The 17,750-nt window shown below is 48.1% G+C and overlaps 1 protein-coding gene across 2 annotated transcripts in view; it reads left to right on the plus strand.

The window, feature by feature from the left end:
- The first annotated feature begins 372 nt into the window (after positions 1 to 372).
- The window catches only part of ABCA4 (ATP binding cassette subfamily A member 4), a 136,641-nt gene continuing 119,263 nt past the window's right edge, over positions 373 to 17,750 (plus strand). Inside the window, exons 1-4 of one of the 2 annotated variants that reach the window (XM_049714008.1) lie at positions 373 to 531; positions 8,277 to 8,370; positions 9,778 to 9,919; positions 12,371 to 12,510. In XM_049714008.1, coding sequence (XP_049569965.1) covers positions 466 to 531; positions 8,277 to 8,370; positions 9,778 to 9,919; positions 12,371 to 12,510 — 442 coding nt within the window. In that variant the 5' untranslated portion in view covers positions 373 to 465. The remainder of the gene's footprint in view (positions 532 to 8,276; positions 8,371 to 9,777; positions 9,920 to 12,370; positions 12,511 to 17,750) is intronic. The other variant, XM_049714005.1, reaches the window with a different exon arrangement.

Below are 17,750 nucleotides of genomic sequence, written 5' to 3' on the forward strand. Positions count from 1 at the left end.
GTTGGGCTTTAAAGTAGATGTCAGTCCCTGGGTGCTGGCTCAGGGCAGGCTATTTCAGAGGACACGGCCCGCACTATATTTATGCACAGAGATTTTGTCCCAAACTGAAAGTTCGAAGATTCCCAAAGGCATGCCCTTCAGGAACCCCAGAAACCTCTTTGATGGGGTAGGGAGCCTGAGGGTCTTGGTTTCCCACGAAATGGCCCCACCTCAGTTCACTTAGTGCTCAGCTACTCATGTCTTCCTAAAAAGGTGCCAACGGAGTGTCAGCCTGTTTTCCTCCACAAAGGGATTACGTGTAATTAAAAGGGATTATGCTTTGAAGGAAGAAACTAGCCTTTAATCAGCCAGAGAAGGACACAGCAGCCTGAGCTGGAGGTGCTCTGGGTGCCATGTATGCCTGTTGCTGCCTGTGAGCCCCAGCCATAGACAGAGGGCTAGGAGTGGTCTTCCGTGGTCAACAGCATGGGCTTTGCCAGACAGATCAAGCTTCTGCTCTGGAAGAACTGGACCCTGCGGAAAAGGCAAAAGGTAACAGGTGCAGCTTGTGGTCTCACACTGAGGAGGTGTGGAGCAAATAGACAGTGGAGAGAGTGGGTGGGGTGGGAGTGGGTAAAGTGAGTAGCCAATGGGCTGGTTGCCATTTATCACTGAAGCAGCAGGTAACTGTCTGGCTCCTCTGTGAGCCTCTCTGACAAATGTCCTTCACAGAAAGATGTGCTTCTCTGTCCTGAGGTAGCTGCCTTCCACCTACAGCCCAGCACAGCCATATTATAAAGTCTGCTTTTGCCTGCCCTGAACATGAATCCATTGCCTGCCCATCCCTCCCCTGCCCTTGGTTTTTAAACCTGCTCCTCTGTCCATATGCCCTTGTGCAGCCGTACTGTGCGGCAGGAAGAGCCCTAAGTCCTGAAGATCAGGCTCAAAGGAAAACCATGCTCTCTAAGAGCTTTCCAATCCAATGATACTATGTTTCATTGGTTCTACAAAGCACACTGGTTTTTCACATTTCTGCAATTGGACTGCAGCTCACAATCAAGTGACACATTCTTTTCTTAGTGTGCAAAAAATAACAGTGCATCTAACAATTGATGGTGTCTTAGATTCAATGAGATATCTTATCAACAACTACAGATGTTTACTGAGACTTCCAGTGAGCACACATGGGACTGGGCTGGACCAGGGACTTAAAAGACACAGATCCTATGCACTTCGAGTCTGGCTGTGAGAACCCAAAATATATTTTGAGACCAAGAGCAAGAAAAAGGAACATAGTCCAAATGTCCCCTGAGAACAGGCAAGAGCCACAGGAGATCAGGGATCCCAGGGGTATACATGTTAATCTGACTGGCCTTTGTAAATTTTTTCTTTATATATAACTGTAAAGAAATAATGCACATTGCTATGGCCTCAGGGGCTTGGCAATGCCAGATGACTAAAGGAGACGAGAGAAGACGAAGTGGGGAGGATTGAGGGGTGGGCAGGGTTGGGATTAGAGAGAGCCAGGCAAAGCAGGAGAGCTTGGAAGGAGACAGGGAGGAAGACGGGCTGTAGGGAAGAAGAGAACAGATCTGTTCCAAGCCTCGATTCAGAGTGGGTTTGTGTGGGCAGGACAGGGTTTTTATGGGCATTGGAAAGAAAGAGAGGGAAGGGGGCCAACAGGTGGAACATCTGAAGACCTATGGTGAGTGTCTCAGTCAGGGTCCAGTCAGAGGGACTGTAATACAAGGAGGTGTTAGCTACTACAAAGCTGGTAACTGAGGATGTAACAGAACTCCAGGGTGACATGGAGGTAGCAATTGCAGGATGCAGCTACCACCCCTAGAGCTGAGAGAACCAAAGGGAGAAAGCGGAATACAGAGGAGAAGAACACAGAGGAGATGTTAGCAGAGGTGGAACTCAGCCCTGTGGGTAAGGGATTCAATGAGGCTGCTACTGGGGTCTCTGAGCCCAGTCTTAGGCCCAGACCCAGGAGGAAGAAGCCCTGGCTGGCAAAAGGGTTTGGGACTGAGGTACATAGCTTAATAACTGGCATGAAAGGGAGCAGCAAGGGACACAATCCAACCATGTGCACAGATGATCCTTCCCACTTGTATGGCTTGGGCAGGACTTAGGGAGGCTGGAGGGGAAAGACAAGTTAGGACCCCCTCCTACTGGGAGACACCAGTGTCCTCAGGCTGCTTTCCTTTGTCAAAGCTGGTGTGATTTTCAAATTAGCACTGAAGTTATTTGCTATCCCAGGAGCCAAGTGCTAGGGGTAATCAGAGACTCAATCTCTTATTTCTGGGAGCTTCCTTTCTAGAATGCAAATAGGCAAAATTGAAACAGACTCATTACTAAATTTGTTCACTTATTCATTTAATAACATTTGTTATTAAAGGAACCTTCAATTAACAAATACTTAATAATTGCCGGGCACTGTGCCAGGTGCTGGGTACACAATGACCAACAAGACAATCACGGTCCCTGCCTGCATGATGCTTATAATCTATGGGATGCTGAGAAATTAACATTCTCACTCAATTTGACTCTCAATGTGCTCTTCATGGTCCTCAAAAAATGTACCCAAGGACTACAGCTGCTGGCCTGAAATGCTTCCATTCCTGTGGCAAAGCATGTTGACGTTACAGAGAATAATCCTGTTTTCAGTCACAGGGTTTGGCTCAGAGGCCCTCAGAGTCTCTGCTTCCTTTTGCTGGTGTTGGTAGGTGGCCCCTGTTCAGGGACTCTGTCTTCTCCAGTGTGCTTCCTGGGGGAGCACATTGCCAGCCCCTCTGCAGCGAGATGGGGCCTTTCAGGGTGAGGACCTTGACTGCGGGACTCTCCCAGGAAGCACCTAGCTGGGGCTGACATTTGTATGATGACATCCTGATGGCCTGGAAATTGAGGTCTCTGTCTGGTGTGCCTCCAGCTAGCTTCCCCTCTGCTCCCACATTCCGAAAATTGCCAGGATGTCTGGGTATAATGGAGATATCCCCACAGCCCCTAAAATCTCCTATGTAAAAGCTCTTATGGCTCCTTCTGTAAACTTTTGAAGCTGCCTGTAAACTTTCTGGAAGCTTCTGCCTTCACAAAATGGTGACTCTAAGAAAGAAAAATACAACACACGCAGCCCATAACTCAGCTCCTAGGTTTTTAATTCCTCAAACTTTCATGGTGTTTGATGTTTACTATTGTGAGCAGAGCAGGAGCAAAAACCAGATACCAAATTTCCCCATTCCTCCTCTCTTTATCACTAAGAGCATAAATGAAAGTCTTCAGATCTCTGCTTTCCTCTCTCCCTTTTTTTCTTCCTCTGTTGACATTATTAAGTATTAGTAAGTGCCTGGCACTGCACTAAGTATCACCTCATTTAACCCTCACCTCAGTTACGTGAGAGAGCTACCACTATTATCCGCCATGGGTACTGATGAGGTTGTTGAGGCTTCAGATGTTAGTGACTGGTGGGGCTGGATCCAGGACTCCAGGACAGGCAGACATGTCAGTTACCCCACACTGCCCCCATGTATAAAGCCCCGTCTAATTAGCTGGTCAGGAAGACCACAAAGGTAGGGTGACTGTATAATTTATCATCCAATCCAGGGTAGTTTTAAAAGTGAAAGGAGGCACTATTAATAATAATAGTAATAATTAATAATTGCACCAGCACAATAAGTGTAAACTGATACTGGACCTGGCAAACCAGGCTGTAAGGTCACCCTCTATGTCCTATATAGCCAGGTGACTTAGACAGCCCCTGCCCTCATGGAATTCAGAGCCAGGTGGAAACAGGTGCCTGTGCACAATTGCTGAGTGGAAAACCATGTGCAACTGTGGAGTAGAAGGAAGCTTGGGGTGGGGGATGAGGATGAGCTCTGGGAGCTCAGAAGAGAGACTGGGGTTGGCAGGAGTAAGAGAAGGCTCCACAAGGAGTTCGTTCCCAGAGCATGCGTTTCCAGAGGTAAGACCTCTCCCACTGGTGGGGACAAATACATGTGCGCCCACATTTCGATGGGTCAGGCCCTGTGTTGGGACGGTTTATAAAGACCATTAGATGTGTCTCTTGCCCCTTAGAGCCCATAGTCTAGGGCCCCTTGGTGTCATCTCCCTGGTCCCAGCTTCCATATCAGGGCGGGATACTTGGGGAAGCCTAAGGATTCATGAGAGTACGGGGCTTATCATTTCTCGGACCCCAGACCTGGACATCTGGTACTGCTGTGACCTTTGACTTGGGGACCAGAATTAGGTGAGGAAAACCTGGCAGGTGTGGAGAAGCTGGGCCGCCAGCTCCAAGCCTTCCCAGGTCCTGGGTCATACTCATCCAGGCTGAGAACGCTGTCTGGGCTCTCGGTGCAGAAGGGAGAATCCTGCAGCTCATTTCAAAACTTGGCCACCCGCTTTCAAATTGAAAACAGAGCAGGAGGGAAGAAAACCTAACTGGCCAAGATTTAAAACAACAAGCACGACTCTGCCCTTCCCTGTGACCCCTCCTCCCCTAAGTAGGTTGAGTGGTAAAGAGAGGGGGAGGGGAGGGGAAAAAAAAAAGGGAACAAGGAAATACCAGTTTGGAAAAAAAAATTTCCACCGGCCCCTTCTGAGCTTCGGCTGGGCTTAATTAAAGTTACAGACATGTTTAAAGAGAAGGGGTGTGGGGAGTCAGAGCTGCTCTGAAAACATGTTTTTAATTACACTGTGGAATTTCTCCCTAGGGTATGCCTGTGCACAGTTGAGCATCAAGGACAAAGATGCCGCTCTGGGGTTGGGGTGCTGAGTCCACAATTCTGGGGGAGGGAGAAGAGGTTGTTGTGAGGACGTGCCGGGCTAGAAGGGCTAGAAAAGAATTGCCGGTGGTCTTTGTGCAGGGAGTGAAGTGTGAAATGCAGCCCTTCCAAAACAAACGCTTGCAGAGTTGGAGCAGTAACACTGACTTCTCAAAAAATGCTTTTCAAAGATTACCAACCACTACCTGTGCCAGTGGTTCTCAGCCCCCGCTGCACATTGGAACTACCTGAGAAGTGTTAAAAAACAAACAAAAGACACTGAGCTGATGTCCCATGGCCAGGCATCCTGGTGTAATTGATGTGGGGCATGGCCCAAACTCCCCACAGGATTCCTGCCTGCAGCTGCGTGAGAACCGCAGACCTAGGTCAACGAAGGTGATCATTGGAGAGGCAGGGACTATAGGCAGAAAACAGCAGCCCTAATTCAGAGATATGGTGAAGAGGAACACCTGCAAATCTGTACTAGTCCTAGCACTAGGCAAAGGATGAAGGAGGGAAAGAAAATTCTCATCTGGCCTCCTCCTGATGGGTGGACTTCCAAAGACCAGATACTTCAAAATTACAAGAGTGAGTGAGTGAGTGGGTGAGTAGATGAGAGAGTGTGTGACTTACATGGCAAAGAGAGATGAGGTGCACTAGCTTAAGTTTAGGAATTTTATCCATGGGACAGGTAAGACAGGCTGGCTGACCCTCCCATGGTCCAAGGTCCTCTAACATATGGAGTAGGGGACAGTGTGTGGTTAGTTTTCTCAGGAAGCCCCATGTTTCCAAACTGACAACTGAGCAGTGCTGACTCCAGAAAGGGAGAAAAGGAGGAAACATAAATGTGAGTGGAGGGCAGACCTAGGAGTTGCAGATAATTTTAATTATAACTCCTTGCTCTTCAGACTTCATAATGTGCTGTCACCTACAATGTCCTTGTGAGCCTTGTGAGAGTCAATAATAAATGGCTCACGTTGATAGAATGTTACCACGTGCCAGACTCTGCTTTAGGTGTTTTACACAGTGAACTCATTTCATCCTCACAGCTGCTCTGAGAGGTAGGTCCTGATATCACCCCCATTTTACAGAAGACACCCTGAGGCATGGAGAGGTAGAATGGGTTACCCAAGGTTGTACAGCTAATAGGGAGTGAAGTTGGCTAAGAACCCCTGGTATTGACACACTCTTAACCCTCAGTATAAGCTGTAGGACAAAATAGTCCCATTTCACAGATGAGAAAACTGAGACTTGGGGATTAAGCAAGCCCTAAAGTGACTCCTAACCTAGCTCTTCCCATTCTCAAATCAACATCAATGTCTTATACACCAGGCAATTCCCAGCTAGACACTGCTTCATGGAAGGTGGCTGACTTACTAGATAGGAAGCCAGTTTTGCAAGCAGTTGTCTTAAGGAAGAGTCAAATGTGTGGAATCTGGACTGCTTGTCTCATTTCCTTGGTGAGGACACCACGAATAAGTTTTGGTTTCATTGCTTGCATCTATCACTCACATTGCTATCTTGTGGAACTTGTTCCCCAACCTTGCCCACTGACAGGGCGACCTGGGATGGAAGGCCTGAAGCCAGCATACATGTCCCTGGGGAAAACAGTTTGTTAAGTCTGCAAACGGTTGTTTACCTAAGCCTCTAGTCACCTCCAGCTTTCCAGAGAAGCCTCCTAGACCAGTCTTGACAGAGACTCACTCATTCCACCGATATTTACTGGGCACTTACTATAAGCATGGCCCTGTGTTGGGTGTAGTGACAAGAATAGATGTGGTCCCTGTCCTCAGGAAGCTTATAGCTAGTGAGGGGTCCACCTTCATGAAGGAGTAATGACTCTGAAGTACGATGAGTGATAAAACAGGTGAAGTGTGCTGCTGTGGGAACAGCTGTGCTGGCTAGTACCCAGCAAAGATGGATGAAGCTGTTAACAGTGAGATAGGGTCACCGGGGACAGTCTTTACTCTTCCTCCCTTGATTTGCGTGACCTGGGGGGACTGCCAACATTTCTATGGCTATCAAGTATGCTTGGGGTCAGTCCTCTTCACACGGGATGGGACTTGTCCAATACTGGTGTTTTGCCATTTTTGGGGAGAATATGTACCTTAAGGAAAAATCTTCTATTCTTTCTTCTTCCCATAATGTTTGTGTGAGTTTTTCCTCTAAAACATCCTCCCTAGACATATTTTGGATAAAACATTTTGTAAAAAGTTACAACTGCATAATCACCACCTACCCTGAACATCTTTTGCTTTTTCTTCAATGTATTATTTTTTTACCCTCTTCGACTTATGTTATGATTTGTAATAATTCAGTTGCCAGCAGACCTCACCAACAGAAAAGGAACAAAGGTTTATTGAGCACCTGCTATGGTGTCCACTACTTTGCTGAGAGTTTAAGTACATTTCTTTGGAAGGAACAACAAAGGGTTAAATTTAAAACCATGAGAATAGCCCCTAGCAGATCTATATATACTTACATTTCTATTCTTAGCCATCTGCCTTAATTCTCCTTTAAATCTTATGAGTTTCCTTCCTAAGGTCTCTGGAATGGGGGTTGGGTAGAAGAACTATTACATTCCCCAATACATACTGGCCCACCCTTCCCCCAATAATCCCACACCTCCACCCATACCCTCATGTGCAATGCCGCAGGGTGTGGGCTGAAGCAACCAACTTGTTCTCCTTCCTTTGGAGTCAAGAGTCCTTAAACTCTAAATTGAACCTAAATTTAAATACCTACTTTCAATTGTATGTCGGTATCAGCAACCTCTTCCAGTATTATAAAATCCTGCGGCGGCATAAGTTTAAGCAACAAGAAATTGTTGAAGGAAAACGTTGGTATACCCAGATTTCTGGGTTTGACTTTGCTATGGATCACAGTAGTTCACAGAGACATTTGCACCTTCATTCATTCATTCATTCATTCAGTGACCTCATATGCAAAGTCTAGCAGCGCTAGAAGAAGACAGGGCCGGTGTGTGTGTGGGAGTGGGGGGAATGTGGAAGAGCACTGAGCCGGGAGACAGGAGGCTGGATTTTGGTTCCAATGCTGTCACTGCTGATGAGACACTGCACAGGTCACCTGCCCTTCCTGGGCCTCTGTTTCCTCATCTGCAGAAGGAGAGGTTACAAGGATACCTTTACTACCTGCAGCAGCAGCATTACCTGTGAGCTTGTTAGACATGTGAGATCTGATGGGGTCTTACAGAATCAGAATTTGCATTCATGTGCACAGCAACGTCCAAGGGCATATCTTGATGACCTTTGACGAAAGTACTGTGCTAATGCAGTTTTCTAAAATAGAGGCAGAATGGAACCCAGAGGGACACCAAGTCTCGTTAGTCTAATATATCAAAGTAGAGGCAGTATGGGAGATGGGATTTTAAAAAAAGGAAGTCCTTTAGGTAAATATACCACAACCAAAGTCCTGTTGCATAGACAGGCACTGAAATGAAGTATGTCTGCTTTGGGTATGTTTCCTGTAATCTCTTAGCATCACTGGTCTTTCTCTCTTTTTGTTTTGTTTTCCCAGATTCGCTTTGTGGTGGAACTTGTGTGGCCTTTATCTTTATTTCTGGTCCTGATCTGGTTAAGGAATGTCAACCCACTCTACAGCCAACATGAATGTAAGCATAATGGGGGTGAGGGCAGGGGGAGCCTTGGCAGGCCTGGAGGGCCTGTCCATTTGTTTAGAAAGGTTTTGGGGGCTGGGGGTGCCAGGATCTGATCTGCTTATCATCATTTTATGCCTACGATGCAGAAAACAGAGATTCATTGGCGTTATGCAAACTAACTTTTAAATCCTACACATTCTATGCAAATACTTACATGTGGTTACTGAAGAATTGTGTAATTATTTTTTATTTGGTTGTTTTTTTCTTATACCTAAACTCTTCCTAACTTCAAAGGGAGCAGATTATAGATGAGTTCTTTGAAATATTTTGGAGACAGTTCAGAGATATGTTAGACATGTTGCTAAAGAAAAATGAGAAGAGACAAAAAATAGTATATTAATAATATAGTATTTCTTGGACCCCAGAGGTGTCCTGGGACCGAAGATGAGCCTGTAAGTACCTCTTTTGTACTATGCACCTCAGAGAAAGTCTTCATCTGGTTTCTGGCCAGGATGACATCTTCTGGCTCTAGACAGCTGAGGTGAGGGCCTCAGGAGTTACACACAGCTGCTCAGTCCCCTATTCTTGCTCCTCAACCTCTTGTTTTTAAGTTTCAGGCCCCAAGTTCTGACTCAGCCTCCTGCGCATCAAACTCTTGCCTCTTTACCTCACCCCACAAGGAGCCCATAACCTGCGCCTGGGCCCCCTTTTGCATGCTTGGGGGTAGATGCTCAATACATAGTTGTGGAAGGAATAGATGGACCTCTTCTCCTCCTCAAGCACCAGCAACTCGCAGAGGCTTCTTGCGCTAACATCTCTCTGCCTCTCCCCATCCCCCCACCAAAACGATGTGCTTCTCCTCTGTTCCCCCTTCACACTTCCATCCATGCCTCTATCAGGACATTTGTCCATCTCTCCACTACACTGGGAGTTTGAGAGAAGAGACCCTGTCTCCAGCACTCTGCACAGGGCCTGGCATATATTAGATGTTCCTGATTCATTTTTTGTTTTTTAACAAATTTATTTATTTATTTTATTTTTAGCTGCGTTGGGTCTTCGTTGCGGTGTGCAGGCTTTTCATTGCGGTGGCTTCTCTAGTTGTGAAGGCGCATGGCCTTCGGTAGTTGTGGCTCCCGGGCTCTGGAGCTCAGGCTCAGTAGTTGCAGCGCACAGGCTTAGTTGCCCCGCGGCATGTGGGATCTTCCCAGACCAGGGATTGAACCCGTGTCCCCTGCATTGGCAGGCGGATCCTTAACCAATGCGCCACCAGGGAAGTCCCGCCCCTGCTTCTTAAGTGTTGGTGAATGAAGGAAAGCACCAGAAGGGCAGGGGTCCTTCCTGCAGAGGCTCTAGATCCTAGGGCCTGCATCCTACTTAGTGTCAATGACTAACTCCTTGTCTTCATTTCCTGTCTTAAAGGCCATTTTCCCAACAAGGCGATGCCCTCAGCAGGAATGTTGCCATGGCTCCAGGGAATTTTCTGCAATGTGAACAATCCTTGTTTTCAAAGTCCCACCCCGGGAGAATCTCCTGGAATTGTGTCAAACTATAACAACTCCATGTAAGTGTTGAGATTCCCACCATACCAGGAGGAAGCTGTGCACCCTTTATTCTCATCTTGCCCTGGAGTTCATGTGTGAGCACACAGAGCGTGTGACGCTGAGTGAGTGTTTTTGTGGTTTGCTGAAACCTTAAACTCAAAGGAGCAGGGCATGTTTCCTCTCTGGAGTATTCTATCAGCTGTCAGGGCACTTGAGGAAAATGCTTCAAACTAAGGCCACATAACACAATTTCTTGGTTCATATATCCCCAAGATGTGACTTGGAGTCTAATTTCAGCCCCCTGCTGAGATGTGTCCACTGCCTCCAGGTCATTCACCTTCTTGGATGGAGTCACTGGATGAAAAAAACTCAGTTCCCCTTCTGTATCCTTACATCACTCTCCACGCTGGATCGATTCTGAGAGATCCCTGTTCCTTTAAAAGCCTTCTTGGACATCTAAAGGCTAAGAAAAATGTCAGGGAACCTTTTGAGGGTGAACGAAATCAAGTTTACAAGGTGAAGTTTGCTTCTTGGAAGACAAAGACAATTTCCAAATCCTCTGTCATAAATGCCATCAGTTCCCTTGGTTGGCAAAATCTTAGTATACTGCCTGAGAGCAGAAGTTCTTAACCTGTGGGGCTAACGACCATTCCGAGAATCTGATGAAAACTGATGGCCCCTCTCCCAAGAAAGACGGACACACACACACACAAAACATTACACTGTGCATATGATTTCAGGGGACTTATGGACTCCAGGTTAATGACCTCTGGTCTGGGATCGAATTCAGGTCAAATTCCATACAAAAAGCGTCTATTTTTGGAATTCCCTCTCAGAGCAGGAGGTAGGGGGACTTGATGTAACATGTTCTATAGACAGAGGCTCAGGGATGAGGACAGGATTGTCCTTCAGCCACTGGGCTGACCTCGAGCTGCAACTTGTGACGTTTCACCAACAAAGGCTTGTTGGGGAGTAGGCTTCACCTACCTGTATAAACATCAAATCAGATGGAAACTGAGATATTTGGTTACTCCAGTTCTTTCCTTAGAGGAGATCTGGATATAATTCCTCCAGGACAAAACTGCATTTTGACTAAAAAAAAAAAAGAACGTTTGGTAATTCAGCTTAATACTCAGAGGTAGCCTTCCCCACTGGGAACAAACTGCGACTGCTTTTGCCCTACAAAGGCAGAGGTGAGTAGTTGTGACAGAGACTGCATGGTCCACAAGCCTATAATATGCTTGCTAACCCCTGGATGATAGGAAGATAGAGGAGGGAACACAGAACACCCATCTTCCTGGGAAAGTCAGCAGATGGCATCTTAGCTGGGCTCCCGTGGCTGCAAACACCACCTGGAAGCTTTAATTTACAGTCTGTACTTTCAGCTTGAGCTTCCTTGAGGTACCTGAGAAGAAACACCTGCCTAGAGACCCCATGGGTCACATGATGGGATCAGGGGAGACTTGAAGGCATTTCAGTGGAGGCTGTATGGAGCTTTGGTGGGACTGGCACTGACAGTGTCTACAGATTGAGAGGTGGGGGCTGGGGAAGGGAAGGGGTTTCAGACTCCAGCTGTACTCAGCATTTGAACAAGGAAATCTGGGTTTCATGTTTCACACACACATTATGAGTGAAATATTCATTTGCTTGCAAGGCACAGAAACACATTTAAACAAGTTTAAGCCTCAGAGGGAAAGATATGGTTTGGACACTAGACCTTCTTGAAAAGCCAGGAGCAGCAAGGCAGTCCTCAGGGAGTGGGAGAAGAACTGGAGAGCCATCAGGAGGTCTCCCCTCCCGTCTGGGCCTACAAGGTCCAGCCTCTCTGCCTCCCTCTGGGCTTCTACTCCATTTGCCTCTCTCCATGGACCAGTATCCCCTGCTTCTCAATGCCTGGGCTGGCGCTAGTTGCCCAGTTCACGGCCCCTCAGCTTGGGCAATCGGAAGAGCATCCCTGAGCACCATTCAAATTCCTGGGAACAGATCTGCTTAGCCCAGCTTTATTCTTCTTGTCCATTAGCCTTGGTCGGGGTGTGTGTGTACATGCATGCAGAGAGGACTTTGTGGGTTAAGCATGGCTGTTAGAACCTGCTCATGTGAATGGCTGGAAGGGCAGGTCTCAGAGAAGTGGGTACTGGCTGGGAAGAGCCTCCAGTAATATCTCCTAATATCATCCTATTTAAGGGTTCTTGGGACAGGAAACACATAAAGAATGGGGTTGAGAGGTGACCCAGCCCTGGCAAAGTTGGAAGACTTTTGACAACAAATTTCTCACTGCCCGTGTTATCTTATATGTATAAGGAAGTAAAAATATCTTTCTCCTTTGCCTTGGCAATATTGAGAGAATACATAATGTAATAGATAGGTCAAGCAGGTGGTATGTTAAAAAATTACACAAGGTGTTATGATGATGATAATGATGTTGATGAAAATGACAGCTATGTCTTTATTGATGAGGCTCTTTCTTACAGCTTGGCAAGGGTTTATCAAGATTTTCAAGAACTCCTCATGGGTGCACCAGAGAGCCAGCACCTTGGCCAGGTTTGGACAGAGCTCTGCACCTTGTCACAACTCATGAACACCCTCCGGGCGCACCCCGAGAGGATTGCAGGTGAGGTGGGCTTCAGTGTTCTTACTATCACTCGCCTCTCACTTGCCTTCTCCACCAGAGAGATTGAAGATACAGGAAAGAGTTTGGAGATTTGGTTGGAAAAGATACCGGAGGGTGCAGGAAGGTATGGGACCTAGAGGCAGCACGAGGCTTACCTTGGCGAGAACTCCTCTTCCTGCCAGCCTTGAAGGTGGGAAATTGGGAAGGAGGGCAGGAAAGGTCTCATCTCAGGTAAGTCCAGAGATAGGAGAATGCAGAGAGTGATGGTGCTCTGGGAAGTCTGAGGCCAGGTGAAGGGCTGGAAGCAGGGGGAGGAGTTTGTGGAGCATGGTAAAGGTGTGGAATACTTTCACAGAGTCCTAGAGATTGAGCTACCCAGGACCGTGTGGAAGCAATGCCAAGTAGCAGTACGGAGCCCGGGAGGTCAGAGCACATGCTTATCATGACATAAATATGTACAGTTATTCTGTTTCTTCTGGCAATATTCAGCATCCCAGGCCCTGAGGCAGAGCAGGCGCAGAGTGGGGGGGATGGAGGGCTGGGGGCTGGTGGGGAGGTGCCACAGAAAGTCCAGGAGGGTGGTGATTGGACTACATGGATCGGGTTCAGGCTGCATACGGACGGAGGAGAAGCCAGAAGTACTGCAGTTGCCCAGGGGAAAATGGAGGGGCAAGAGAATAGAGGTCTTGGAGGGCTCCATGACCCTGTTTAAGGACTGAGAAAACAGCAGGATGGAAAGATTGACAGATGTGGTCAGAATGTGAACTATGCGAATTCAGGATTTCAAAGGCATGCAGGACAGACAAAAACAAGCCCCCAGGTGTGGCCATGGTGGTTGAAGTGGAGCGGAGGTGAAGGTTAGGTGATGGGGAGGGCAAGGAAATGAGAGGCCACGCTGCCTGGACCCTGAGGTGGTGTGGGTAGGAGAGCCACTTGGAGGCCAGAAGCGTGAGGAGGAAGGGTGGGGGAGCTCCCTCTCCCGTGCCCCTCCTCCCCAGAGGAAGAACTAGAAACAAGCAAAACCCAAACCCAGTAACCACTCTGACATCTCTTTTTAGAGCACAAGTGAATGTTGCGTGGTTGTCACATCCGCCATAGGCTCCTCTGTAGGTGGCCGGAGAGACTGGCCATGGCAGTGGCCTGGGCACCAGCTGGACCACATCCCCTTGCAGGGGCACATGAGCAGCTGGAAGAGAACAGGGCTGCCAGGACCCCAGGGGTCACTGCAGTCCTGGGAGTGGAAAAAATTTTTCAGGGGTGGGGCTCAGAGGCAGCGAAGGAAGTGGTTTGTTGCTGCTGGGAGATGTCTGCTCCTAGGATGGAGACGGGGAAATGACTGTCAGGATGATCTTGGAGGATGACAAGGATGAGGAAGGGACATCCAAGGGGACGAGGGCGCTGGATAGAAAAGCTTCTGCTCAGGGAGAATGGTACAAACCAACTCCCTAGGGCTCCTCACGCATGCAGCGCAGTCAGCAGATGTTTGGTGAGTGCCCACCGAGCCAGGCAGGGTGCCAGTCCCCGGGGACAGAGAGGTGGTCAGACCAGTGCCCTCCCCTGAGGGCTCCCTGGGCAGAAGTGGAAGGACCAAGTGGACAGTGACCACACCATGTGGGGGGCTGGTGGAGGGAAGCAGGGGGGCTTCAAAGAGCACAGGGGAGTCAGGAGGGGAAAGTTCTCCAAGGAGAACATGATCCTCCTCCCGCTGGGCCACCTTCTCCCTTCTCTCCCCATTGGAGTGATAAAGGACAGAGATATGATCAGATGACCGTTAAGATTGCTTCATTACATTCTAATTCTTTCAAAGGTAGTAATGCATATACTTTATGTAGTAAAACCAGATTACAAACTATCTTCTTTGTTGCTCGGAAGTTTACTAAGATTTTACTTAACTCAAGCTTAAGGGGCCTTGCGGGGTATGAGCACAGTCAGCATTTTAATAGTGAGGGAAATAATGGGAAAGCACAAACAAGAAAGCATTTTTTTCCCCAAGGTTAAACAAGCGGATGAGAACACGGGCTTATCCGACCCCTGGAATGACTGTCTACCCCACTCATCCAGCAGATATTTCATTTTGTTTTCTGATTGTCGGATGGAGTCCGGCTGGGAGGAAATATAAAGGAAGTCATTGCAAACCACAATGTCTCTGTGGTCTTTCAAGCCTGTATATGAGAACCAAAATCACTCCTTCCCAGCCCGACGCAGGACTAGTTTTGAATCGGCGCAGGTGCTCCTTCTGCCGGCCTTCGGGCTGTCAGCGAACGTTCCCTTCAAGAGGGCAGCTTCGGGGCTCTGGGAAAACTGAGTCAGGGAAGACCAGCCAAGGCTCTCCAAAGGACTTTGGGGGCCGAGAACACAGACTCTGCAGAACCCCTGACCTTGGTGGCCATGAGAGGGGAAAGGGGACCATCCCCAAGAAAGAGACAGAGTCTCTGAAGGAATTCCAGGCCGGGGACTGAAGTCCACCGTCAGAACTGAAGACGGTTTCAGAGTCTGTCCCAGGGTCCCCTGGGGACCTTGCCGGCTCTGAGCATTGACTCCTCAGCCCAAAGCTGCAGTGGAGGGTTAAGCCTTTGAAAGCGAGGTGGGCGGCTGTACCTGGGGTGTGCTTTTGCCTGTCAGTTCCCGGTCACCTGGGAAAGTATGCCAATGGTGACCCAGGGCATTTTCCTTTCCTAGCAAACCTGTAGTACTGCATTCTCCGCAGAGGAGGATTAATGGTAAAAGACCAGCCGTGAAGCCCCCTCCCCACTCACCCCCAAGCAAGCTTTGCAGTCTCTCAATCATCTTTAAACGCTGTCTTCCCCTTAGCCTCACGCACACCTTCTCCTGGCTTCCCCCACCCCAGCCTCAGCTCCCCTGACCTCCATGGGCCTCAGCAGCCCCCTCCCCCAGCCTCTAATCTTCCCAGGGAAGAGAACAAGAAGAACCACATTTTAAACTACATTTAATTTTCTTTCCTCAGGCCCCCAGTTCACATTTCTCCCTCGGGAGTCTGGTGTAGCTGCTGTCTGGTATCGGCCTCTGCTTACACTTTCGGCCCCACGCTCTCCGAACAGGGTGGCCCTCCTCAGGTGTGCTGAACCAGCACGCTCCTGCCCCTTCTCCCTAGGGCCACAGCAGGCCAGGCACCTGGCTGGGAAGCTGGACCAGGGCGAAGTCACTCCCAGTTTCCCTTGTTTTGTCCCTTCTCCCCAGCAAGGTATTTGTATGTAAGGTCAGGTGAGGGAGTTAAAGAATAACGAAGAGTTACACAGTCAGATAGGGCCCTGACTCTCAGGTCAAGACAACAGATATTTTTTGGGTGTCACCTGTCATTCCGCAGATATTTACCAAGGACCTCATTCCATGTCAGGCTCTAATGCTGGGTGTCAGATAGAGGTGACTTGGAGGGCTTACATCTCTGTGCCCAGCATTGCTAGGTATGATGGGGAGTATAATAAAAGCAGGATCCTTAGCTCCTTACTCTCAAGAGCCTGTGTGTGTGTGTGTGTGTGTGTGTGTGTGTGTGTGTGTGTGTGTGTGTTCGGGGTTGCATTGCTGGAGGCCAGAGGATATAGTATAATGCTGTATACAAAGAAATGATTCGAAGATGAACAACCAAGCTGGTGCCCCAGGGGAAGAAAAAAGGAAGCTGGGTTTGGAAGATGACAGACATATGTTATTGAAAAGGAAAGAAGGCAAGAAGAAAATAAACCAGCCCCTCTCAGAACCATCCCCCTCTCTTGGGGGAATGCCCCCAATCCATGGTTTCAGTTATCTGTGGTCAACCACAGTCCAAAAATATTAAATGGAAAATTCCAGAAGTGAACAACTCATAAGTTTTAAATTGTGTGCCGTTCTGAGTAGCATGATGAAATCTCGGGCTAACCTACCCGGGATGGAAACCATTCCTCTGCCCAGGTATCCCACTTGTTAGTCACTTACTAGCTGTCTAGCTTAGCTTATCAGATCGACTATCGCAGTATCACAGTGCTTGTGTAAGAATAACTCTTATTTTATTTAATAACGGCCCCAAAGTGCAAGACCAGTGATGCTGGCAATTTGGATATTCTTTTACTGTGCCTAATTTATAAATTAAACTTCATCATAGGTACGTATGTATAAGAAAAAACATAGTATATATAGGGTCTGGTACTATCTGTAACCACTGTGGTGGGGGCTCAGAATATATCCACTGAAGATAAAAGGGACTATTATATATTATAGTCAGGTTCCCCTAAAGGCTTTGGGCTTTTCCTAAGCAAAAGGTAGTGATACTGAGCTACCTGGCAGTACAACTCTTAAGGGACATCCATCGTGGTGAGAGAGGCTGCTGTGTGGTGGAACCTCGGGGCTGGTTCCCCTGCCCCAGCTGCACGGGCAGGCCTGTGGCTGGCCCATCCCCTTTCAAGAGGAAATTAGCAGCGACATCAATCTGGACAAGGCATGTACAAAGAAAGTCACAACCTGAACATAAAGGGTGGCTGTCAAGCACTTGGGGAGCTAGGCCTCTTGGCGGCCTGGGGAGAATTTGGGGAGGAAGAGCACTGTGGTGTTAGAGCCTGGAAGGAACAGGAGCATTTGATGATTAAAGTTAGTTAAAGAAGAACTAAGACATAAGCAGTCAGCCAGGCTCCCGGAGAAGTTGTGATGTAGAGATAACTGTTTTCATGCAACCCAAATGCTTTCCCTTAATGTTGAAATGATTTCATAAATATCTGGGCCCGTCCCCGTCTTCTCTGGCTCGTGCCTCATGAACTGTAGCAGTGGGCCAGCTTCAGAGTGAGTGTTGGCCCTGGAAGCAAGCAGGGAAGGTGGGTGTGCCTCCCCTGGGAGGGGTAAGAATAATATTAATGCAATCAGGTCAAGCATTTTTTTGAGCTGGGAGCTAATAAGCACTTTACACTCCTTATCCCAAGTCACCCCACAACGATCCTAAGAGGTAGATGTGGAAAGTGCAGACAGAGAGGTTCAGTCACTTGCCCCAAGGTCACCTCAACTGTTAGAAGTCCTTTATGCCTCCTTATAAAGAAAATTCTGCTTCCAGTAGGTTTTGAGTGGAGCTGAAAGAATGTGACTGGGCTGATCAGGGCATGAAACTGCAAGCCCAGGCAACAGGCCAATCCCCCTTTCCCCACTTGAAGATTTTCTTGCCCCAGACAGCCTGATCTCTCTTAGTACATGTCCATACCCTGAGCTTAGAGCCACAGCTGAGCCGACAGAAACACCAAGAAGGGTTCTCTACCCCATGACAATGG

This window comes from Orcinus orca, chromosome 1 (genome assembly GCF_937001465.1).
Source record: "Orcinus orca chromosome 1, mOrcOrc1.1, whole genome shotgun sequence".
NCBI lineage: Eukaryota > Metazoa > Chordata > Mammalia > Artiodactyla > Delphinidae > Orcinus > Orcinus orca.